The sequence below is a fragment of the Gobio gobio genome (assembly GCF_949357685.1).
Source record: "Gobio gobio genome assembly, chromosome: 13".
Classification (NCBI taxonomy): domain Eukaryota; kingdom Metazoa; phylum Chordata; class Actinopteri; order Cypriniformes; family Gobionidae; genus Gobio; species Gobio gobio.
In genome coordinates this window covers 7,412,657-7,438,788 of record NC_137106.1, presented here as the reverse complement: position 1 = coordinate 7,438,788, position 26,132 = coordinate 7,412,657, and the positions used below count along the sequence as shown (strand labels likewise).

Here is a 26,132-nt window from a genome sequence, read left to right as displayed (position 1 = left end):
CTCTCTGAATGTTAACAAGACCAAAGAACTGATTGTGGACTTCAGGAAGAGACAGCATCGGTCATACTCCCCTCTCATGATCAGCGGGACACCGGTAGAGAGAGTGAGCAGCTTCAAATACCTGGGTGTGAACATCTCCGAGGATCTGACCTGGACTACACACATCCAGACACAGGTGAAAAAAGCCAGGCAAAGACTGTACCACCTGCGCCAGCTGAGGAAATTCAGGGTTTCACCAGCCATCCTGAAAACTTTCTATCGAGGGGCGATAGAAAGTGTCCTGACTCAGTGCATCACAGCGTGGTACGGGAACAGCACCAGTCACGATGGCAAAGCCCTGCAAAGAGTGGTGCGCTTATCCGAGCGCATCTCAGGCTCAGCTCTCCCGTCTCTGCAGGACACCTACACCAAACGCTGCAGAGGTAGAGCTACTAAAATCATCAGAGACATTAATCACCCTGCAAACTCTCACTTCACCCTGCTGCCATCTGGTAAGCGCTTCCGTAGCCTGATGGCAAAGACTGAAAGACTCAGGAGGAGTTTCTTCCCCCAGGCCATCAGACTCCTGAACTCAGTCACGTGACTTCACTTCACCCCGCACACGCATAAACATCCAGTTTAAACATTAACATCCACATACTGCCATTGCACTGCACTTTACGTTCCTATTGTTACTGTGTAACAACCTGTAATAACCTGTTTGCACATCATACTCCTGTTTGCACATTATACTCCGATTTGCAATTATACCTATTGCATGCACATCATACTTCTCTATATATAAATATATATATATATATTTTATGTTAACCACTTATTTTTAAGTCTACAGTTTCTCACTTATCATATCCACTTATTTTATATTTTATATTTTTATTTTATTTTTTTATTTTTATCTTATTTCCTATTTTTATCTTACTTGATTTATTTATAACTCTACTTATGTTAATACTTTTTATTCTAATTTTATTCTATTTCTATTTTAATTTCCCCTTGTGTTCTTGTAACTGTTATTTGCACTGTCCATGGAGCGGACCTGTTTACATTTCACTGCCAGTTGTATATTGTGTATATAACTGTGTATGTGACAAATAAAACTCTTGAATCTTGAATCTTGAATGTCCGACAAGCCGCGCTCTCACACCACGTTCTCACACAGTGAAAAACACATCGCAGAGCAAAGAGGATACTGACAACACACTGACAGACAGGAAAGAGCAGGTTACTTTTAATATGAAACAAAGTCTCAAAGAAATGCAAACAATAAATACCATTTTGTGGCTCTTTAATGTGAGGTGACAGGTCGCTGTAGCGCCTCAGTTAAAGCTGCTCGTGAACCGATCATCTCTTCCTTCTAGTTAATTTACGGTATCAAATAAACATGAATGAACTTCAGAAGGAATGTTGTTTCAACCGCGGAAAGATGTCAGTTCACACCATTTTTCAAGTTCAAGTCCACCGACGTTAATCTAGGAACTCTCTTGACTGCTTTGTCGGACAAAAAAGATGGATTAAGCGGATGGCGGATTATGACTGGTCAGATCGCCTGTCAATTAAACTCCCAGCGAAGGGTGAATTGGAGTACGAAGATGTTTCCCGGCCGGAGCAAACTTTTCCAAAAAGTTCACTGTAGCAAGCTGTTTCGAATTTCGTTTTGGCCTGATTTTGTTCGAAATGATGTCACATCAGTTCGTTCTTCAATTTTGCTTGAAGAATAATCAATGCTCTCTTGAAGTGTGTGAATGTCATTGAATTTTGAACATTCTGTCAACTTTAAGTAACTTTGCAACTACATGTCAACTCACTCTCATTAAAATAGTAGACTGTCTGCTTAATATCTACAGACACTTTATTTTTATGGTTCCCCGACAGACATTCATCTGACTATACTTGACTTTGCAACTACATGTCAACTTATTCTAACCCTACCAGTCTACTAACAATCTCCTAACACTCTAATGAGACTTAGTAGACATGTAGGTGTAACGTTACTTATAGTCAACAGAATGTGTTAAAGGGACCATCAAAATAAAGTAAAACCAAAATATCTAACCATTTTAATGAAGTAACAGACAGCACAAGCTGTGAAAATGATTCACATTAATAGATTAACTAGGTTTTATATGTTAATAAAATTAATAAAAATAGAGACGAAACATTGATATTTACTGGTTGCCAGATTTAGTGGAATATGACCATAGGTAGGTAACATTATAATGTCATGAACTATACCTGTTACTCTAATAGTACAACCATGTAATAAATCAGCAACATTGCTAGGAATTTACATTAGCTGGGTGCATTAGGGATGCACCGATATAAAACTTTTGGTCGATACTGATAACCGATAATTCTTCATATTTGAAAGCCGATATATATTATATTGGCCGATGAATCTAAATCCAAATTTGTATGTAGTTTTTGAGAGCCTGATTACAAAAACAAAAGTCTCACCATTAAAATCCATGTCCCAAGCACACAATTATAATGTTCTCATTATAATTTTATGTAGCCTATATTTCAGACATGTTGCTTAACTGTATTTTCCTTTTCGAAGTGATTCCAATCTTTCAAGCGTCTCAAAACCATCATGGCGAACAGTCATGAAGTGTCTCAGTGGAAGCCAGAAGGAAATAATCCATTATTGGCCAAATTTTCTTATCGGGCCAATAGCGTTAACATTAAAAATTAACATATATCGGCCGATACCGATATGGTGGCCGATATATCGTGCATCCCTACCAAGAACCTTTAAATCTATGGTGGAAAAAGTTTTTCTTTTTACAGTGTATGTAGAATGCAATTCTGACAAATTTCTCTAATACCTTCAAATTAATTTGTTAATCCATCAAAAAAAGTTTTACTCAAATTACCACAAAATGTCAACCTCATCCATTTTCTCACCCAAAACTTTTTAAAATAAATACAAAGTTTGTCATGAAACTTTAGATGGTGCAGATCCATTACTCAATCTGCTCGTAATCACATCATTATCTATAGGGCCCAGCTGATTGGTTCCTGCTGTAACGGTTAGCAATGAGCTTGCAGCTCAGCATCTGCATAGCAGTTTGCAGCACGTAGCTCTCCACCTTCCCCAGCTCTTCCCCACCTGTATACATCTGCTACATGCAACTCACATATGCCATTGTACGGCAGCAGCATATCTTACTTACTCACAGCAGCGTGACATGTATTTATTGGCATACTGTAGTAGAAGCAGCGTAGAAGATCTTTTCAGCCAAGACCAAACATATCAACATTTGTCATGAAAAGTTAACTCAATTGATTATACAATATACTGAGCAAATTTGAAAATTCTGGAAAAATAAGGGCTCTTTCATAATGGTCCGCAAAAAGGAAAATGTATTTGTTTTAATATCATTTAAATAATATATATTAAAATGTATAAAGTTAAATATGATCACACTTATGGGTAATTTATACTGAAAATAAGATAATTAATTATATAATAATTACACTTAATGAAATACATTTCATTCTATCATTCTAGTCATTTTATTTGTCCACTAGAACTCTAGATTAGGCTTCAGGGATTGAGTTTCAATTCCATTCACAATTGTGCAGGTTCTCTATAGAGCCATGGGCATGCAATAATAGTGAGAGAGGGAACAAGGAAAAAGGCAGAGTTAAAAAGAGGGAGGTGCAGGAAAGACGTAGTGAGGGAAAGATTTAGAGATGGTCAAAATGGAAGGAAGTCATATGTGGCCCACAGAGGACTGACAGGAAACTGTTCCAGCCAGTAGTGACCAAGCAGAGAGCACCATGCATCATAATCAAGCAAGACAAAAAAATGAAGGAAGAACAACTTAGAGGAATAGTAATACGTGCCATAAAGCCAGGCCTGATGTTAGTGATGTTAAACCTAGTTGTTTCTTGTGCATCTCATTCTAGGCAACAAAACTATAATTGTATCTGTACAATATTTAAATTACATGACAGGCGATGATGAAGGATAACATATGACTTTTGAAGAGATGCAATACAGCTCACAGGTTTCATTGAAAAATAATCAGTGATTCAGGGATTCAGTGAAGTTGGATTTTGGTATTTTAGGATACACTTTTCCTATAAGGGCTCTAAAAACGTGTAATTCCAAAAGAAACTCTCTCAATAATATTCAATTTTGCCTTTAAATTAATACCCCATTAAGGATGGGTCTCACCTTGACTCCAGTAAATCAGACGTTCCTAAACTGGCAGAAACAAATCTCTCACAATGACAGCACAAACCAAACCTAATTAGTCACACATTTCCTCTACGGTTCCACTCCCTTCTCATCCAGATCTAATCAGCTGATTCACGGTGCGAGGACAGAGAGGTTGACTGAGGACACTGAGGTGGCAGCAGTAGTCAGGAAGTTAATTGGCTGATCCCACCACACCCAAAGCTCTCAGCCACGGAAATGAGGAAGAGACACATCTCTGACCTGTCCACTCCAGGAAGGCTGGGCATCCGAAAGGAGGGAAAGGGCTGCACCGTTATTATGCCATGTTATATTCTGTGATCTTCACTTGTTATTTTATTTGAAAAACACTGTCTGACTAATCAGGCATCTGCAACGGCTGTGTATGCAAGAATTAACCAAGCAATATTGCAATATTAATAAGAGCTCTGTTGTTCTGAATATCCGCAAGGCCCTTTGGCACGTGTCCACAGGTAATGTGGTCATGCTGATATTAGGACCAACAACATAAACAGCGCAAGTAGTCAACAAAAACACATAAATTACTGGAAACATAAACCTTTATAAAATATTCTGGAGGTTTAAATTGCTGGGGTCCAATTGACCCCGGTGGGAAATAAACGTTATCAGATTTGAGTGTAACAGGAAGGTTAAATGAAGTAAGTCATATAGAAAACAAATATTCTGTCCATACGAAATCAACGAGAAGTACAGTTTCTCACGTCCTGCTGATTATCTGTAATGTGACCACACCCACGTGCAGCGCAGCCTATTCATACGGTAATCGCCCATGTGAGCCACATGAAGCTGTAAACGCCCCATCACCTCAATTAACATGGCTATTTTTCCCAGCAAAACCAAAGCAGGATTAACTGAAACATGTCTCTGAGCAACACACAGTAGGTATGTTTTATTAATGCGTTTTTGAAGAAATCAACTGATTCGGTGACTCACTCATAACACACAAAAAAGACAGTAACTGTTGAAAAATTAAAAATCCCACAATGAGCACACAGACTGGCTGCCTTTCTGTAACACCACAAACACAGTGGAATGACAAAACACTGCTCGGCCAATTAAAATCTTATAAAAGGAACGGTTGCGATATACAGTGGTCCTAAGCATTGTGTAACAGAATATCATAATGAAGGCGGGTCATTTAAATTAAGGGCCCTATCATACACCGGACGCAATGCAGCGCCAGGCGCGACGCAAGTGTTTTCATTTTCAGTTTTCATTTTCACGTCCAGCGCCACGTTGTTTAAATAGCAAATGCATTCGCGCCCATTTGTATGGCCATGGGCGGGCTGGTCTGAAAACCAGGTGTGTTCAGGCCCATTGTTGGCACGTTGCTATTGAGGAACTGAAAACAACGCAGAATTTTTTTTGTTATTTAAAGGGTGTGTTAGTAATATGAGCATATAGACGGGTGCACAACGCGCGTACACTGCTTATTGCACACACAGCAGCACACACAAACATTTTTAAACATAAAAAATTAAAGGATTAAAATGTAAAAGATTATTACTGCGTACATAAATATAAAAATGCCTACGTGTCATAATGGGTATGTATAAAGCTTTTGTATTGTTACGGTGTTCTCTGTGTTACCTGGATCGAGAAAATAACGTTTAAGACTTTTGCTGACAAATAAACGTGATTTTTGACAGCTCCAGGGCTTATACTTTCAGATTTTTATTTCCCTTCCCACGGACAGTCGGATCGACAGAGGGCCATCAACAGAACAGTTAGGCATAGGCATGTGAACTTTGAAATGTTAACCTCAAACGCAGGGTTTTTCTCACTCCCACTAAACGTTAACTCTGAATTATGAAACAACGCAAGTCGACCCCACTATGACTGAGGGGCCGTTTGCACAAAACCATTTTCAACTGAAAACGGAAAACTTTTTATGAAATTTGGACATTCATTTACACGTCAAAGGCATTTTGGTGGCCTGAAAATGCAAACTTTTGAAAACGGGATTCAAAGCACAAGTTTTTAAAACGATACTGTTATTGTGTCTGTGTAAACTACAAAAATGTGAATTTGTGAAAATTGTGACTTCATGCGCATGTGTATTGAGCCTATAGGCGTGTAGTGTTTCTTTACAAAATGACATCGCCAACTACTGGCCTGGCAGCATAATACAGCATTTTTAGCCGTTTTTGCGGATCCGTGCGTGTCATTTTGACAACATTGTCTCGTCTGGCTATCACCAGACCAAGCTCAATTTAAGATTGAACATTGGTCTGGGGAGTCTGTTCTGTTTTTTCTACTGCACAAGAGACGTGATCAACGGGCATAGTTCAAATGACTCTGTACGCAATTGGACAGTCCTTCAACCAATCAGACCAACGATCCAGGTGACGTACTATGCAGAGCGATGCGAAAACTCCAGGCAGGAAACGTGTCAACAAACATGTTGGTTTGTAGCATTGAACAGTGGTTCGCAGAAGCAGCAATGGCATCAATCGATTTATGCAGGTTGTGCAAAAACAACATGAAAGTGAGTGGTATTTACACCAACTTGAGCGATTTGTTTGCTAAACTAAAGAAGCCATTGAGCATCGTCGAGGGGTTAAAAAAGCAATTGGATTGACTTGGTAAATCAGAGAGTCTGCAATCAGTGTGTAACAATCATATCGCACTTGGAACAAGATCTGCCCCTTTACAGGAGATGGGAAGAAGAGAACAGGGGAGCGGAAAAAACAAAAAGCTTCTCTATCGTCATCGTGTTTAACCCGCCAATAACACGACAGGTGGATAAGCCAGTTTGTGATTGGTCACCGCAGATAGAAAAATGTACAGATTTCCAGCCTGAGCTGCAGGGCGAAATGGCAGATCCGGCTGGTTTTACCCAGTCTAAACGTTGTCATCTGTACGCAAAGAAAATGCAAAAGAAAAACGTTAAAATTTTTAGTACATTGTTGTCGTGTAAACATGCCCTAAAAGTATTTCCTACTAGCCTGACGTCGTCATACTCAATTCTAGTCAGAATATGAGTCTGATACTGCTCCGTTGGGCTGTGATTATGGGGCGTGTTTCAACCGAACCAGGAAAGACCTCCATTGGATAGACCTACAACCAATCAGAGCAACGGAGCGACGCATAACGTTAGTTGTCAAATGTCAACAGAACTCAACTGCACTGTGTTGCCATGTCAGCGGGTTGAAGCGACCCTAATTATGTGATATACAGACCCAGGAATGCAAATTTTAGCAGGCAGCCCTGCCAAAATAACACATATTTTACCCCCCAAAAGCCATTTTTTCTGGACAACCGAACGGCCCGAGCTCAAATGTTGTGGGCTGGGCTAAGTTCGGCTGGCATCCAGGCTAATTTCCTACTAAAGCAAGGCGGTATTTGATTATGGTAAGGGTATCCTGGTGGGAGTGGCCTTGGACAGCAACATGCCCAGTGCATTATGGGTGTTGAAGTTTTCCTAAGTATTTGGCACAAGGGAAGACAACAACAGCCTTTTTTCTTTGTATTCTCTAGTCAGGTAGCACCAATTTCATGCCTTTCTACTGAATAGGCACCCAAGTTTTATTGAAAGCCCATTTTGCCAGTTAAGAAGTTGGCCTTTAAGTGACGACACATCAGTTGAATTCTGATTATTTTGAATTATGACTATTACAGTTGAATGAATGCACCAAGTTACTTGCTAACTGTATCCTGTTATTGACAGCCTCTTTAGACTAAACGTATACAATCTTTCTCTGTGCTTCATGTTCTTCTTCCCTCAAAACTTTGTGACTTCTCAGGTTTCTCTTTTTCTCTGATGGCAGGGACACACTCTTCATCTGTTCATTCATCTGTTCATGCATCTGCTCATTTCTACGTTCAACTGTAATATCAGTCTACCTCAGGCATTAGCCGACCTGTTTCATGTCTTCACATAACTCATTACACTACAGCTGGCCCACATGCCCATTTCACCAAAAAAGCCAGTATTTTTTAAAAGTAAACACGCATGAGTGGATAAACACATGCACACAAATACAGTGCACTCAAACTCAAGACAATGTGCCAACAACAGAAACCACCCACACACACACACAAACAGATACAAGACACAACCACAACATACAACTTTCCAATAAATTCCATGTGTTTGCAAAGAGGCCGCTGTATCCAAATGTGTGAGCCATTTAGCTGAAGAGTAAAACATGATCATTTTCACATTTGTCTGAACGCACGCGGCCACGTGTCAATTTGGCCCCCCCCAAAATTATAAAGATACACAACTGCAAATTGACGTGAGGTTTTGTGTTCCACAAGTTGCTGATTGATTGTATCCACTCAACCCTGTCGTATGATCTATCGCCATCATGAAACACTCAATCAGAATTACTCCAGTCACGCTTACAACTCATATGTGCATGGAAGAGTTGCTTACACGTTTACTCTATAGTGCAGTCAGACACAATGACTGTTTGAATTGACCAAAGCTGTTAACAGTTGGAAGATTTTCTTCTTTTCAAGCCTGGAAATGGCTCTCAAATCCTCCGACTAGAGAGCTATTGTGAAAATAGACAACAGATATACAAGTCAGCTGAAAATAAAGCTCCAGTGTGCAACTTTTTTGGTTAAAAAAAATAACATAAATCTGCTATTGAGCAAGAACATAAGACAGTGATCAGTGTTCAAAATGTCTATCCGATTAGCAATAGTGAGCTTATAAAATAATAACAATAGTAACTTTTGTCTATGGAAAAAGGGAAAGCGACAGCGCCCGTGCTAAAATGAGAATACAGTAAATATCGCCATGGCTTTTGAGAGGTGGTGAGATCTGAATGGTTGAAATTTCCTTGGCTCAATAGATAGCTAGCTAATATGACTGAACAAGGGATGCACCATGAACATTTGGCCGATACCGATAGCCGATAATTCTTTATATTTTAAAGCCGATAACCGATATATTGGCCGATAAATTTAAATCCAAATTTTGATATACTTTTTGAGAGCCTGATTACAAAAACAAAAGTCTCACCATTAAAAGCCATCTCCCATGTTTTCCATTACTGAATTGATTCCAATCATATTTCAATTCATTCAAAACCATCATGGCGACCAGTGTCCATTTGAAGTGTCTCATGTAAAATAAATAATACATTATTTATCGGCAAGAACAGTGGTTCTCAAAGTGTGGTACGAATACCACTAGTGGTACTCAGGCTGCCTCTATTGGTACGCAGAGGACTCACTAAATAAATGTAATTAATAATCTTTATTTAATTATTTTAGTTACCTGTATGTAAGCACAGTGCAGTGTTAATGTACAAACTGTGTATTTACAATGTTAAAGTGGCGGACAACAATACAGATTCTTTAGGAATTAGGAATAAACTGCCTAGTTTTTTAACTGTGCAGAGCAGTGGCTGAATAGTTAGGCCTACTACGCCACTGTATTTTAATATTGGTCATTATGGTGGTACTTGGAGAGCCAAATATTTTCTGAGGTGGTACTTGGTATAAAAAGTTTGAGAACCACTGGGTAGAATATATTGGCCAACTTTTCTTATTGGGCCGATGACGATAATTTTAAAAATTAACATATAATCGGCCGATACTGATATAGACTGAACAATCCTTAGATCTAAACGTCAGTAACCCATGATTTATTTTAAAACATTTACAATTTAATTTGGTCCGAACAGAAAAAAGCAGATGTGTTACTTAGTAGTAGGTTTTACTTCTTATTCTCATGTCTCATACAGTCAAACCCAAATGTATTCAGACACCAATATTTTCTCACATTATCTCAGTTTATTCGCTATAGTTTAGAAAATGGTAATAAAATATTACAAGAACTCAGAGTTGAACTGTGTCAGAACATATTCATCTCGATAATTGTTGGGTATAATATGTCAGTTTATTTTATTTTGCTATCCTCACTTACACAAATAAACTATAGTGTCCTGCACATACTAGTAAAAAAATATAAAAAATTATACCTGGTGTCTGAATAATTTTTGGTTTGACTGTACAATGAACTGTACATTCATCACACAGAGGAGCCGCATCGAAGCACGACCCATGTAAAAAAATAACTCTCCGAGTCACTTGCAATTTTATGTTTTTTATGTTATGTAGGCAAAATATTGTGTTGCAGCCTTAAGTTGTAAAAGAATTCATCAAATGACGACTAGTAAACTTATCTTATCTATGGAAAGTATGGTAGTTGTGTTGGATAACATTACTTTTAAAAGCAAAAATTTTGTTTCTCTGTTTGTTTTTGTGTTCCTGTAGCGCACAAGGCCTACATTAATGTTATGGGGTGGGAGAGTTGTTTTTGTCAGTAATTATATTAAATAAATAGAAGGAACATCTAAAACTATGATGGAAATTCAAAAAGTAACATTTTACACTAACTCTGACTAACCCAGACAAAATTAAAAAAAATTATCCTGCTAATAACAAGAGTAGTGGAATGGAGAGTAAGTTGAAATAAAAGTGGAAATAAAGTGCCTAACAGTTATTTAGTAGCGGGAATAAATTAACAGGTAAGGAGTAGGTGTATAGGAGGGCTTTAAAAATCTCAGGTGCAAACAGTATCTGCCACTATTTGCACAAAGTGTAAATCGTATCTAACAACTATTTACATTTAGTGCAAAGAAAATACTACTATTTGCACTTAGTGTAAATAGCATCTAACTATTTTTGTACTCAGTGTAAATCGCCACTGCCTATTTATATATTACCACCAATTTGCAACCCTAGAGGTTTATATATTAAATGTAAACCAAAATACATTCATGTCTGTGCACAACTTCATCACCGAGCGGAGGTGGCCTCTGTTGGCATGCTTCAAACTCGAATCATATTGCAAAAAAACTGTTAATCCTGTCAACAGTGACCCAGTTCTGTCAGGTTTCTTCCAGCTTCTTGTGAGAATATTTATCATATTATTGCAACAAGTGCATGATTTGACATATCTCTCATATATGGAAAACTGTCACTTGGGTATTTGTTTGGTCTTTGCAGAACATGGACAAGTTTTGCTCCACATGCGGTGCAGTGTTTAAATGTTTGGCAGAGCAGTAACAAGGGCATGTTTGTTTGTTTGTTTAAATGGAGAGGGCTAATCCAGGGTTCGACATTAAGCCTGTTACGGTGATTATTCTTCGGACAAGTAAATCTGTCATTCACTTGTCCGAGTAAAAAATGTGCTTGTCCGGAATTTTTTATTTTATTACTTTTTTTGTGCGTGTGTGTAATTTATTCTGAAGCAATATTCTCACTGGTGTTCAATGAGCTTTGATATATTTTAAATCTGCATATTTGTGATATTTTCACCTTTTATAAAGGGCATTTTTCCCTAATCTTATAAATATAGGCTATGCTTCAGCTTTCCTTTTATATTCTTACATTTGATCAATAAATTAAACTAGATTAACTAGATTGGCTGTTACCAATCAAATTAAAAGTATTTATACTGAAAAATTACAACAGCATTAAATAATGTTATGAGATTGTTGTAAATATTTTTTTGAAAATACAAATAAGAAAAGTTGGAAAGAATGTTTAAACATGAAACTAAAGCGCCAGTAGGTGGCGGCAGGTGACCGTCTTAATGAGCGATTCATTGAGCCGATTCGTTGAAACGGCTGAATCATTCAGTAACACACCGTTGCTGTGAGATGAGTTATGGTTCTGCTGAAATCATTGTTTGGAACTATTTTCGCTGCAGAAATAGAACAAAAACAGTCAATATTGCATCTAAAATGTAAGTGACTTGATGTTAATTAATTGTTGATATTACAAACTGCACTGTAATATCAGTGTCACATTTTCAATCGTGGTGGTATTCAGGAAAACAGCACTCTTGCTCGTGTGGGGTTGTTTAACTCTATCATATGTTATAAATATAAAAACTACACATTTTGAATTTTAACTGCAGTATATTAACTGAGTTTCTCTGTTTGAGCAGGGCTCATTTGTTTTGATTTCTCCTCGAGAGGCTGAAAGACACTAGACTCTTGGTGAGTCCCAAGATATTTTTTTGTTTTTGACGTTTTAAATCACTTGTCCTTTCAAAAAATCCACTTACACAAGCGTTGTTAATGTCGAGCCCTGGCTAATCCATAGTGAAAAAAATGGTGCATGGAGCAGTCTTTTTTCAGTTGAACCCATTATATTTTATATTATATTATATTATATTATATTATATTATATTATATTATATTATATTATATTATATTATATTATATTATATTATATTATATTATATTATATTTATTATATTAAATTAAATTAATTATATTAATTATATTATATTATATTATATATAATATTTTCTTTCTTTCTTTATCAAGCATGAGGCTTCTGTGATTTAACTAACAGCTCACATATGTTGGACTCCAAATGATGAGCAGCTTTATTTATTCATTTTTTCCTTTCCACAATCTGTTTTTAGCTCAAATACAGGGTGGAGAAAGACAGAAAAAGAGCCAGACAGAAAAAGAGAGACAGACAGAAAAAGAAAATTAAATATTCTTGCAACTCAGTTCTCTCTTAAAGGGATAGCTCACCCTAAAATGAAAATTAAGTCATCATTTATGCACCCTAGTGTTGTTCTAATGAACATATCTATTCAAATATATTCTTTCTTTTATGGACCACAAAAGGAGTTTTTTTTTTTTTTAAATGCCCCGCTCACACTCGTCCATATAATGTCAGTGGATAGAATATATGATCTGAAACTTAATGTATTATTTAAAGGGGTCCTATAATGGCCCTTTTTACCAGATGTGAAGTCTCTGATGTCCCCAGAGTGCATGTGAAGTTTTATCTCAAAATACCCCACAGATAATTTTTTATAGCTTGTTAAAATTGTCACTTTTTTGAGGGGGAGCATTTTTGTGAGTGTCCATTTAAATGCAAATGAGCTGCTGCTCCAGGCACCCTTTCAGGAAGAGGGTGGAGCTTCAAGAGCTCATGTTAGCAGCTCCGATTACCTCACACAGACACACACTGAAAATGTCCGAAACTGTTCAGCCTTTTATGTTCAAACCGGAGTCGGACAATGACGGATGACACATGACGTTTCTGAATGGTTAGTTGATGGATTTATGCAGCTGATGTGGAGTTAACCATCTTCAAGTCATTGATTGGCATATTCTGTCATGATAATCTATAAATCACTCGTGTGGGAACTGTTGTAAGACGCACAGAGCCAGAGAATATATGCTGCATGAAGATTGAACATGTATAGTTTAGTATAATTACGGTTATGACTTGCATTTGTGTTTGTACTGTATTGAAATTGAAATGATTGAGCAGACTCCTAAATGTGCTCGATTTCAACAACTCTTCCTCTTCTCAACATGGCCTCACCCCCTTTGTTGTGTGTTCCCGGGGGAAGAGTTTATGTAAATTTTAGGGTTAGTGATGTCACCAATAGAGTCACAAATGCACATGTCGTGTAGCCATGCACAGAAGACCAACGGCCAAGGTCAGGATTTTCGTTAAATAATACATTGAATTTCATATCGTATAACCCTAGAACACTTGAACACGTGTCGCATGGGATCATTCTGTGATACTTCTGCATCTTTTTTTAAGAGCTTGATGCTGGTCGCTATTCACTGCCATTATATTGATAAGTGTGTTTTAAAAATTCTGCTTTTTGTGGTCCATAAAAGAAAGAAGGGCATATGGCATTAGAAATTAGAAACACCAGGATGAGTAAATTATGTATTTTTTTCATTAATGGTGAACTATCCCTTTGACGGGATATTTATGTCATTTAAAGATTACATGGCCTACTTTGTTCTTGAAACAGTATTATTCAAGATGCTCCAAAACCCATGTTGTTTGGCAGCAGCGGAGATCAGTATTGTACGATTGCCCAAACCTCAATAATGCAAGTCAGCATCCAATTTCTAACATCAGTTTGGAACACTTAAATTTTAGGAAACTATGCAAAGTCACTGAGACACAGATTGCGCCCTGTTAGCCTCTCAAATTTTCCACTTGTGTGTTACATTATGGATTTTTTGAATGAATCTAGGAGTAAATTAAACCGATTTCAGGGCATAAACCATGACCACCAGACTAGCCAGCAGATACTAACCACTAATTCAGAGAAGCGGGCATGCAGTTCTTCCTCTGGGGGCATGGGTGCACTGAACTCCAGCAGCTGCAGCGGGACACTGTCTTTCAGGTTGATCTCAGGGGGTTCACTGCTGCTGAAGCAGCACAGGAAGCCCAGGGCGGGCCGCGTGCGCTTCCGGGGAGGCATCCTCTCCAATCAGGAGGAGCCGACAACCAGAGGGGTGAAGAGTCTGCTATCTAGGGGGCATGATCTGAAAGAGAGAGAGAAAAAAAAGAGCCAATCAGGATTTAATTAGGACCACACAAAATGACTACATGTTAAAGGGTTAGTTGAGTACTCATGTCGATCCAAACCTTTATGACTTTCATTCATCTTCAGAACATAAATGAAAATCTTTTGAATGAAATCTGAGAGCTGAGACAGTCTACGCAGCTACTGACGCTTCGAAAAGTTGATAAAGAGATCGTAAAACGAATCCATATGAATCAAGCGGTTTAGTTCAAATCAACAGAGTAACAATAAACAATGATCAGCGAACATAAACAGAAGCCAAACCGAACCTGCTTGACGCACAAGAACAAACCTCATTGGTTGTCACTGAAGTTGGTGATTGGCACAAATACCGATTTCGATCTTGATTCAGTATCAATTCGTATGTATATAGCCTACTGTACATATAAGGAAAAAAAAGTTTGTCTTTTTAGCACTATTTCTTAGGTTAAATTATATTAGCTTGCATTCATTAATATTCACTTGTGTTTGCTTATATAAGTATCATTAAAAACATTAGGATGTAAGTTATTGCCCTTTTAAAATTTCACATTTAAAGAAATCTAGTGTTTGATCATGTCTAAATATTTATTCAAATGCAAATCCTAAAAATAAGTAAGAAGTTACGATCTGCAATATTTTTTGAGCAACCAGACTAGATGCATGTATATTTATTATACATAGCACCTAGAGGGTAAACCATGGCTTTACAAATGAAAATGATGATTATTCCAGCCACAAAATGACTCTAATTTGCCTCTTTGCATTGGATTCTCTATTTTAACCTTAATTACCACACTAATATAAATTAAAACAAATATTTTAAGTGGTATTTAGTGGTATTTTTACATTAATGGACTATAATTATTGCACAATTAGTAGGCCTATTTAGTATCAAAATATAGCCTCAAAATATTCAATAACTATTATTAAACTAAAATATAGAACATTTATTTAATTGAAAAATAGTTCAGGTGTATGGTCACATTTGACCACCAATGAGTGAGTGTGACCAATTAGCAAGCAATGAGGGCTAAATACAAGAAAAACATTAACATTAATGTTAACAATGTTGCCTCTCCATCACTCTCCATAATAAAATGATCCTGTAAATATGGTTGACGTAATAAAAAATTGCTGCAAATACCTGTATAGTAAAACTGTTGTGTATCCGCTTAAGCCATTCAAATGCATTGACAGAGCACTGGTTTGTTTAGAAGCTCCGTGAACCACGTGACCCCACGCCGCCGGGAGATTTCGCATTCAATTTTAAAAGCTTAGACTTTCATATCAAAAACAGGTTTGGCAGTTTGGCGTGAGATTTAAAAAAGTTAATGAATAACGACGCGCAATATGTGGCGGCCGGTGTTGATTCTGTGGCGTACCGCCACAAATTAGTCTGTGTGGGAAACACTGCATTGGTTCTCGCTGAAGCTCAAACATACTGCATAACATTTACATTTATGCATTTGGCAGACGCTTTTATCCAAAGCGACTTACAGTGCCCTTATTACAGGGACAATCGCCCTGGAGCAACATGGAGTAAAGTGCCTTGCTCAAGGACACACTGGTGGTGGCGACTGCTGGGAACAAACCATTAACCTTCTGCGTAGGAGTTCAGTAGTTTAACCTCTTTATGAACTTTTTGAGGCATCAAAGTTGTAGTTGTGTAGCCGTCAATGGAGGGACAGAAAGCTCTCAAATTGCATCAAAAAGATCTTCATTTGTGTTCTGAAGATGAATGAAAGTCTTACAGGTTTGGAATGACATGAGAGTTGAGAAATGAATGACAGAATTTTCCTTTTCATTCATTAAATACCTGTTATCATATATCACATACATTTAAATGCATTTAAAAACATTAGGATAAACATCAAGAATCTGAATACATTTGTCCAGCGTTCAACCACAGAAATGGAACCCAAAAACAACTCTCAAGCGAAGATGAAGCGTCATGTTGAGAGTTGAGAATAGCCCGCAATACTGCCCAATATGTTCTTCCCTGCATTGATGTACCTCACTGATGCTGAATCTAAATTTCACAGCCGCCCGGCAGCTTTAATTGCTCAACATCAGAATGGGAACATCAATGAAAGACAGAAGCTGTTGTTTTACAGGCTGAAAACCCTCAGCTGTGTGGAGTGGCCAATGAAGGAGCTGGGACTCTGAAAAGCAACAACTCTCATCCCTCTCCAATGCTTCTTCGGTCCATGTGGGCATAGAGAATGGAACCTCCTGGCACCTCTCTGGATGTGCTGGCATAACCCCCAGGGCGCTACAAAGACCTCTCTGTTTCCAGGCTACAATGATCGCCAATGGTAAAAGAGAAGGAAAGCGAGGGAGGGCATGAGTAATTGCCATAAGAGGCGGCCGTACCCATCACACTCACCGGAACGGAGAAAACACAAGAGGGAAACAAGCCCAGCGTTCTTAGACTCGCTGTTCTCACAAGTACGTCCACCATATTCAGAATGGTAGTAGTTTCCATTGAGCTTACCAAAAAAATTGTGTCAAGGAAATAAAAGTGTCAGGCTCGTTTATTTCAGATTATTTCTCAAACCCTACAAGACAAGTGCAAGTACATCTCACAAAAACCAAAAACCAACACAGTATGACATAATATGGTAGCTGGATTTTTAGTCCAAGATGGTCTAGTAGCTCCAACAAGCTTGTCCAAGATGATCTGCCAGCTTGAGCTGATCGACCATCTAAATCAGCCCAAATTAAGTAAAACCATGTTAACCAAAGCAGGTTGATGCAGACAGAACACAAAACTAGTAATATGAATACTACTAATACTACTAATATACTCAGATAGTGTTTCCTACTTTGCACCTAATGTACAGTACCACAGCAAAATAAATGTATCATGGAAAAGACTAGAAAAGAAAGACTACGGTACATTTACATTTGGCAGACACTTTTATCCAAAGCGACTTGCAGTGCATTTAATACACGGACAATCCCTTGCGTCCCTTGCTCAAGGACACACTGGTGGCAACTGCTGGGATCAAACCAGTTCAGAGGTTTAACCCACTAGACCACCATCTTCCCAGTAGTTGCCAATAAATAATTCATAAATTAAAATCTCATCTTCCAGATTGTCACTGGTTACATACAACAATTGACAACAATAATTGTTAAGGGAATCTTAAAGAACTGGAACTGAATTCCTTATGATTTTTAATCCCTAGGAAATATATATCAAGCTCCCCTAAAGACCATGAATAATGTATCATTCACATCACTGCATAACCATAAACAGTTATTTTTTATAGCTTCTACATAAATTCTTCATGCAGTTTTCTTGTACAGCTCTCAAATAAATGCTTATTTTAGTGCAGGATAGAACATCAGTAAAGGCTTTCATCTGCATACTTTAAAGGAAGCAGAGACTGACTATTAGAGGTGTTCTGCCAATGTACTTGAAGGATATGAACCCTTTTTTATTAATAAAGCAGACAACATTGTGAATACATGAACGCAACAAAGATATTCCCACTGAGCAGGGCCATAACCACCATAGACATTGAGAAAATAATAGTTAGAAATGGACGAATTGTCAAAATGATTGAGATGGCCAATCAAATCAAAGTAGGCGGCGTTTACATTCTCTTTTGGCTCGTTCACAGTCTTCACACAGACAAGCGCGTCAATCTATCGCTTAATGCCATTGCAGGGACTCTTAATATACAATAATTTAACATCTTTGATTTTAATGAAGAAAAAAAACTATATGAGGGCGGATTAGAACCTGTAAACTTCGACACGGTTTACAAAACTTCGACTTCGAATGTTAACAGCGGATCTATGGATTTATTCACTATCAGGAAGAATCTCGAGGCTAACGATATATTTGATGCAAATTGATGCAAATATTATTTGCAAATAGTCCCAAAAAGTTTTTTATGCTTTATAAACATAAATGTGTACAAGACATGGTTACGGCCTTGCCATTGAGATAAATTTAGAAACTAACTTCAATAATTTAGCGTGATGTCAAGTGTCAGATGCTCGTAATGATGAGGAGAGATTTTTGTGCAGCGATAAAACATTCAATCATTTATATTATGAGGTTGAGATACTGCCTACGCATGCAGTAGAAAGCCAACTCACTTCGGGCAAAAGAAAAGGTGACTGGCTCTTGCAAATGAAAGACAGGACTTCCAGCTTCCATTTTTTCCCCATTCATTTTTCAACAAGTAGTCCGTCTCCTCCTCCTTATACCATCTCCAGCAGGAGTCGCATAATAACGTTCATGCGGCCTCTTATACATTTATGCCACAAGGTAAGGCATGATGGGTAAACTGTGTGGGCAGTGGTGTATAAAGCGAGACTGGGAACTGGGGAAAGAGTCGGGGTGGGAGGGGGGAATGTTAGCTGTTGCCATTTCTCATTCAGCTCATGACTACATCAACATCATCCTGTGTGCTGCTGGAAGTAGGTCAGTGGAGGAGAGAGGGAGGAGCGTTTCCCTCTCACACACACACTGCTCCACTGGTTTCTATCTCCTGCATTATTATTTCTTGCTTGTGTGATTCAACAGCATCAGTCTCAGGGAAGATTTGTGATTTAGCAAAAAAATGTGCCTTTCCCTTTTCAACTTTTCCTCTCAATAACATACCTCCATATTCAACTCAACTTAAATTAGCTAGTTAGTGAAATTATTATTTCAACTGACCTGCCTTAAAGGGTTAGTTCACCCAAAAAGGAAAATTCTGTCATTAATGACTTACCCTCATGTCGTTCGACACCCGTTAGACCTCCGTTCATCTTCGGAACACAAATGAAGATATTTTAGTTGAAATCCGATGGCTCTGAAGGGCCTCCATTGGCAACAATTACATTTGCACTCACAAGACCCATAAAAGGTACTAAAGACGTCATTACAAAGTCCATCTCACTACAGTGGTTCTACAATCATTTTATGAAGTGACGAGAATAGTTTTTGTGCGCAAAAAAACTAAACAAAATAACGACTTTATTCAACCAGTGCTTGTCTTCCGTGTAGGGCTCTGACGTGAACTCGCGAAGCACCACGACGCATGCGCAAGAATAGAGCCAGCGTTCTGACACATGACCCGGAAGCAGAGGAAGACGCGCCGTATATAAGAAGTTGAATTCTACATTGATCGTACTTTAGGTCTTGGCGTGGTGGTAAAAATGGCGCTAAAGTGTGCATTTCCTGGATTGCCGAATGCCGGCGCTACGTCAAATGCTCGCACATGCGTCGTGGAGTTCACATCAGAGGCCTAGACGGAAAACAAGCACTGGTTGGATAAAGTCGTTATTTTGTTTAGTTTTTTTGCGCACAAAAACTATTCTTGTAGCTTCATAAAATGATTGTAGAACCACTGTAGTGAGATGGACTTTGTAACGACGTCTTTAGTACCTTTTATGGGTCTTGTAAGTACAAATGTCATTGCTGCCAATGGAGGCCTTTCTGAGCCATCGGATTTCAACTAAAATATCTTCATTTGTGTTCCGAAGATGGTCTTATGGGTGTTGAACGACATGAGGGTAAGTCATTAATGACAGAATTTTAATTTTTGGGTGAACTAACCCTTTAAAAATGGTGTACAGTCAAATACAATGAATTTTTTAACACTGAATAGATGAATTAGGTCAGTATTTACTTATTGGTGACCAATGACCATCACTATTATTTTTGTTCATACTTCGGATTAGTACCTTCAACTAGGGCTGGGCAATAAAACGGTAATTATTGCGGTATAATTTTCCTCAATAAAATGGTAAAAATAGTTTGATAAATGTTTGATACAATGTGTCAAAAGCAGAATGAAACAGCACTACTCATTTGAACTGCGCCCAACGGACCGTTAATCCGTTAGGCTCGAATATCAAACGGCAGTGCAAGCGTACCAGAGCAGATGCGTTTACTCGTTGATCGCTCTCGGTCACATGACCACTAAACAGTGCTGTGAGATCCAGGGAGAAGCGCTTGAATTCATAGAAGAACAAAAATGTCTCTGTGATTTATACTAGTTTAAAGATAGATAAAATAGTGCTGACAAACAGGAGCAACACTGTGCACAATCATAGTCAGAACAACGTTTAAATCTACAAATCGCCATCCTTTATCATGGATCTACTGTAGTAACACTAACTGCACCATAGGATTGTGGCAGAAATGTGGGGTATTCATGTAGAATTTTATTATATTATTAATAGACATGTATTAAATGGAGTGTATATATATATAAAACTTGATAAAAACTTGAAACAGAAGATGCTAACCTCTCCTCGTTCCCTACATTGTTGGGTAATTTTTCAAAATGACAATGACGATATGCATTCTCCCAAGGTGAAAACCCTTCTGTGGACATGTATTTAACCCAGTCTTAACACTCTGAAGCACCTGTGGGGATTCTGTAGAGACGAGTCGAGTAACACTTAGGTTAAAGATCAGGGCATTTAAGGAGGTCATCATCCAGGAGTTAAACGTGACAATTTATCATAAACTTGTACTCTCCATGCCAAGAAGCAATCAGAGCAGATACTTAACATTTATGGAGGACATACTAAGTACTAGAATATCATACATATGTTAAATTACATCTAGGGTGTACTCATTTCTGCAATCCTTCATTTAAACTAAATTGGCTGATTTACTTATTTTACGGATATTAATGACATTATATGTATCTGGTTTTATTAAGTATATGTTTAATACATTTAAATATTGCCATCTTTCCATTAATTGTATTAGTGATCATTAAGAAAATACATATATTGTTTTTGTTCAGAGGGGGTGTACTTATTTATTTATTTATTTATATAAATAAATATTTAAATAAATTAAATTAATAAATATTTAAATAAAAAAATATTTAAATAAATAAATAAATAAATATTTAAATATAAAAATATTTAAATATTTAAATAAATATTTAAATAAATATTTAAATAAATATTTAAATAAATATTTAAATAAATAAATAAATATTTAAATAAATAAATAAATAAATATTTAAATAAATAAATATTTAAATAAATAAATAAATAAATAAATATATAAATAAATAAGTACACCCCCTCTGAACAAAAACAATATATGTGTTTTCTTAATGATCACTAATACAATTCATGGAAAGATGGCAATATTTAAATGTATTAAACATATACTTAATAAAACCAGATACATATAAATGTCATTAATATCCGTAAAATAAGTAAAATCAGCCAATTTAGTTTAAATTAAGGATTGCAGAAATGAGTAGACCCTAGATGTAATTTAACAAATTTATGATATTCTAGTACTTAGTATGTCCTCCATAAATGTTAAGTATCTGCTCTGATTGCTTCTTGGCATGGAGAGTACAAGTTTATGATAAATTCACGTTTAACTCCTGGATGATGACCTCCTTAAATGCCCTGATCTTTAACCTAAGTGTTACTCGACTCGTCTCTACAGAATCCCCACAGGTGCTTCAGAGTGTTAAGACTGGGTTAAATACATGTCCACAGAAGGGTTTTCACCTTGGGAGAATGCATATCGTCATTGTCATTTTGAAAAATTACTCAACAATGTAGGGAACGAGGAGAGGTTAGCATCTTCTGTTTCAAGTTTTTGTATTACATCACACAGTGGTGTGTGAATTCATGATAGCATTGATAAAGCACAATTCTCTCACACCTTCAGCACTCATACATCCCTATACAAGGGCTTTACTATCACTGAACTTCACTGTGGGAAACCAGGCACTTTCACTGCACACACCTCCTCTAGCAACACCAGAACATTCTAGATGCTGTTAGACCCAAAATGATTGACTTAGTCTCATGAGAGCAGAGTATGGATTCCCAGAAGTCTATATTTTGTAAATATGGTCCTTGGAAAAGGCTAATTGACTTTGTGCTTTGGCTACAGTAGGTAGTTCCAGTGTAGACAACAACCATGCCTGTCACTTCTGCAGACAGCATCTTACTCTGTGAGATAAACACTCACTCTGTTCATAGCTTTTGCTGACTCTGTGACACTCACTTGGAATATCTCTAACTCTTTGCCTAGCAAAAAACACAAACACTCATCACTAAATGAAAGCTTACATATTTACTTATTTTAGTGGCCTTGTCACAAGTCTTTTGTTACTTTTGCTATATTTTCACACCTAAAACAATGATTTTGCAAACCTCTTATACCTCTTGTCCTGACAGTTCTCTCCCAAGTGGTTCAATTGTTGTCAGCATTAAGTCTGAGCATGATTCAGTGGACTATATAACACTTTTAATAGTCAAGAAATTACTTCTCTTTAAATGTTTTGGTTCAACATACTTACCTGTTGATCAAAAATTGCCTTAAACTTACACCAGAAAAAAATATTTAGTTTTATTTAGTAACTTTCAGGAGGGTTTTGCAACACAACATTTTATCACTTTGATAAGAAAATCTTATTTTCCTGAAAAACTTTAACATGCTTCTTTGGTAATTGGTCAAGCAGACTTCCTGGAACATTATCACTGCATGAAAAGTGGGATTTTCGTCAGTATGTGACACTGTAGATTGCCGTGAAACTTCAGGTTTACGACTGTGCACGGCAATTTGCAGGCAACACCGAAAACTGCCGTAAATTGTCTGAAATTGACGTGGGCCTTGCTTGGCAGTTGTCCCCCCATGACCCCCCCTCCCCTTAATTCTAGGGGAGGCTTTATCATGTAAATGAAGATGCTGTGAGCTACACAAATGCAAATCAGAGTAGCAGCAGGGGGAGTTTTATCTAGGTTCTGAATTTTTTTGACTAAAACAAGTTTAAAGTTTAAGTTAAAATGTTAACTTAAATTTAAGTTAAATGTACTCGTTTTAGTTCACATTACTAAATTTTTAGGGCAACCAGTTTGCTCCAATTTTTTAAGTAGATTCAACTTGTCCGGGCTCACAGTGTAGATTAATTACTCTGTATGTCATTAGCAATAACCAATGTTATGTAAAAAAAAATAAAAAAATACAGGACAGCAGTTCATGTCTTCAACCTTTAGAGAGGTTATGTGATGCAACAAGACAATGAACCAAAGCACACAAATAAATCAAGTAAAGCATACAGTTTACATACCAACATTAATTTGTCCACCCTGCACTGTGAATGATTTTTTAAATGGCTATTAATCATAAATGTGAAAAGTACAAGTTTGTTTGTTTATAGTTAAGTCAGATTGTGTTTTTCTGTAATTGTCATTTAAATTGAGCTCACACCACATTTTATGAATTATCAATGCAGATTTTCAAGAGGTGGTTTCCTGGACAGGGTTTAAATTATGCCAAGAGTAGGCCTTAATCTAGTTAATCGTGAGTTAAAAAATTGTTGCCTGGAACAAAGATTAAGCACAGATTACTAACACCTGGACTATGAGTCCTGAACTAAAATAAACTGGATTCATTTACAGTTTTATCTAATTGCTTACACACAATTTCTGAAAATATGGCTCCATTTCTTGTAACTCTACACACAAAACATCAGACATCTCTTGCAAAAGCAACACTTTGTGCAAAACTATTTTAACTATTTCCAAAAATGTTGTTTTTGCATATATCTAACTACACACAATGCACAACTGAGGAATTTACAGTTGAACTGAAATCAACTGAACTGAATCAACACTGAAGTCACTTGAGCTGAATATTGACACTATATTGGCTTGTTAGAGCCGGTTTACAGCAGAATTTGTTTTGAACTTGTTACTGAAGCTGCTATGAAACAATATATTTTGTTGTATGCATATTCTTTCTTTCTCAAACCTTAGTTTTGATTTCTAAGTGATCAATTTATGTATGTGTTTTCACACATGATCATTGGCTGTATGGGTCCTCAGTAAATGAATGTGGCATTTAAATGGCAAAAGTTATTCTTGTCTCTATAACTTATGGCTTCCTAAAGACACGTTTATGGGTAAATAAAATATTAATAATATAAATAAAATGAATATCAAAACATATTTTAAATATAATGAAGTCATTTTATTATAGCACTCATCAGATGTTCCTGGAAACAAAACAGAGACAGAACAGTATAAACAAACTATACAACAAACTAAACACCAAATTACAAAAACATTATTATGTGAAAGTGAATAAAGTTGTGTGTGTTTTCAGTTATAAATATGTGCTGTGTAAATTAGCCTATACTTTTAGAAATTATATATAGCCTAACTTTAAAAAACAAACAATAACCCATATAGATAAATTATAATAATTGTATAATATTAAGCATTTACTTAATATACATTGTAACATTAGGCTACTTTACTCTAGCACAGTAGTCAGTTAAGCAATTAATTAATATCTTATATTAATCTGTATGTAGCCTAAGCTACATCTAAAGGTAAGTCTGCTTTAAAAAAAAATATTACACTTCGACATGTACAGAATGTGCGCGTTAAGAAACACGTTCAAATGTGTCTTCTTAACATGTTAAAACTGTGCGTCGACTGTGCGTGTATGCCTGTTACACGACCAGAATGTGCGTGTCTACACCATGGGTCTACACATACAGAAGACACACGTAAAAAATTGCTGCGTTGAAGCGGAAAACAGGGCGTGTTGAAGGTTGAAACGATTATAAGTCACGCGTTTCGTATAAAGAGATTTGGCCCCGGGCGCGTTCCTTATTATAGCCCTAGTCCAATGAGGTGCGAGGTCGAGGTCATGGCCATGACGCGTAGAAGACGAGCTTTAAACTTTTTTTTATGTTTTTTGCTGCTTTCCTTTTTCGTGATCAACAATGACAGGACACCGTCTTCAACTCAATCTCTGCATGGACGCGACGAACTTTTTGGACTCATTTTCAGGAGGCTGTCTTCGTCTTCACAACTCTGAGGCAAACTGCAGTCGCTATGAACCAGAGCATGGGTATGTAACGTTACGATTTAAAGAATATGCTTTTATTCAGCTGTATAAGGAAATGGATGCGTTAATAGATCCGAGCTTAAAACTGCACATTTTGTTTACACAGACTATCCTCGCCTCATAACGAAGCCGTGAGCTCTTATCTGCTTGGAGCGATTTCCGCGAGTCCAGATTTAACCGCTGATCATGACGACATTGTGTGTAAGTAAATTCTAATGTGTTTCTCATTCCTTGTTTAATTTTAACGTGACTGTTTTTATTAATACCAGTCTCATGTAATTGTTTTCCAGCTGCCTGTAAGACGTATTATGAATCGACACGCTGGAGCTTCAGATACAAACAACCTGAACTTAACGTTACATAGCAGGCGGAAACTGCGAAGTTTAGCTCGGAGTCGATCAAGAAGAAAAAGGGTAAGATTTATTATATTAGATCCGTTTTTTGTCAATGTGAGTATTTTTCAGGTTGCTTATTGTCTTTATGGATTGTATTACAGTTGCTGGAAGCGAGAGAGTGCTGGATGAGGATGAGGTGGACGTTTGGAAGTCCGCGACCATTGAACTCATGTTTGACGAGGAAGACGGCTTTGTTGACGGGGTGTCTGGATGGATTGTGCGGCCACCGCGCTCTCGCAGCCTGGAGCTCGCCGAACTTTACATTACATTACGAGACATTACTGCTGCACTGTACATAGTTGTGTGTTTAACAATAAAGCTCTTTCTTTAAGTAAACCG

The 26,132-nt window shown here is 37.2% G+C and overlaps 1 protein-coding gene and 1 long non-coding RNA gene across 6 annotated transcripts in view; one reads left to right on the top strand and one right to left on the bottom strand.

The window, feature by feature from the left end:
• daam2 (dishevelled associated activator of morphogenesis 2) overlaps positions 1-26,132 on the bottom strand; it is a 143,450-nt gene that overhangs the window by 75,737 nt on the left and 41,581 nt on the right. For all 5 annotated transcript variants that reach the window (XM_079832457.1, XM_079832458.1, XM_079832460.1 and 2 more), the window contains exon 2: positions 14,286-14,517. In XM_079832457.1, the coding sequence (XP_079688583.1) occupies positions 14,286-14,453 (168 nt within the window). In that variant the 5' untranslated portion in view covers positions 14,454-14,517. The remainder of the gene's footprint in view (positions 1-14,285; positions 14,518-26,132) is intronic.
• On the top strand, positions 25,363-26,033 carry LOC307135799. The gene is made up of 4 exons (XR_013817716.1): positions 25,363-25,401; positions 25,505-25,599; positions 25,689-25,811; positions 25,895-26,033. It is a non-coding gene; the product is annotated as an uncharacterized lncRNA (long non-coding RNA).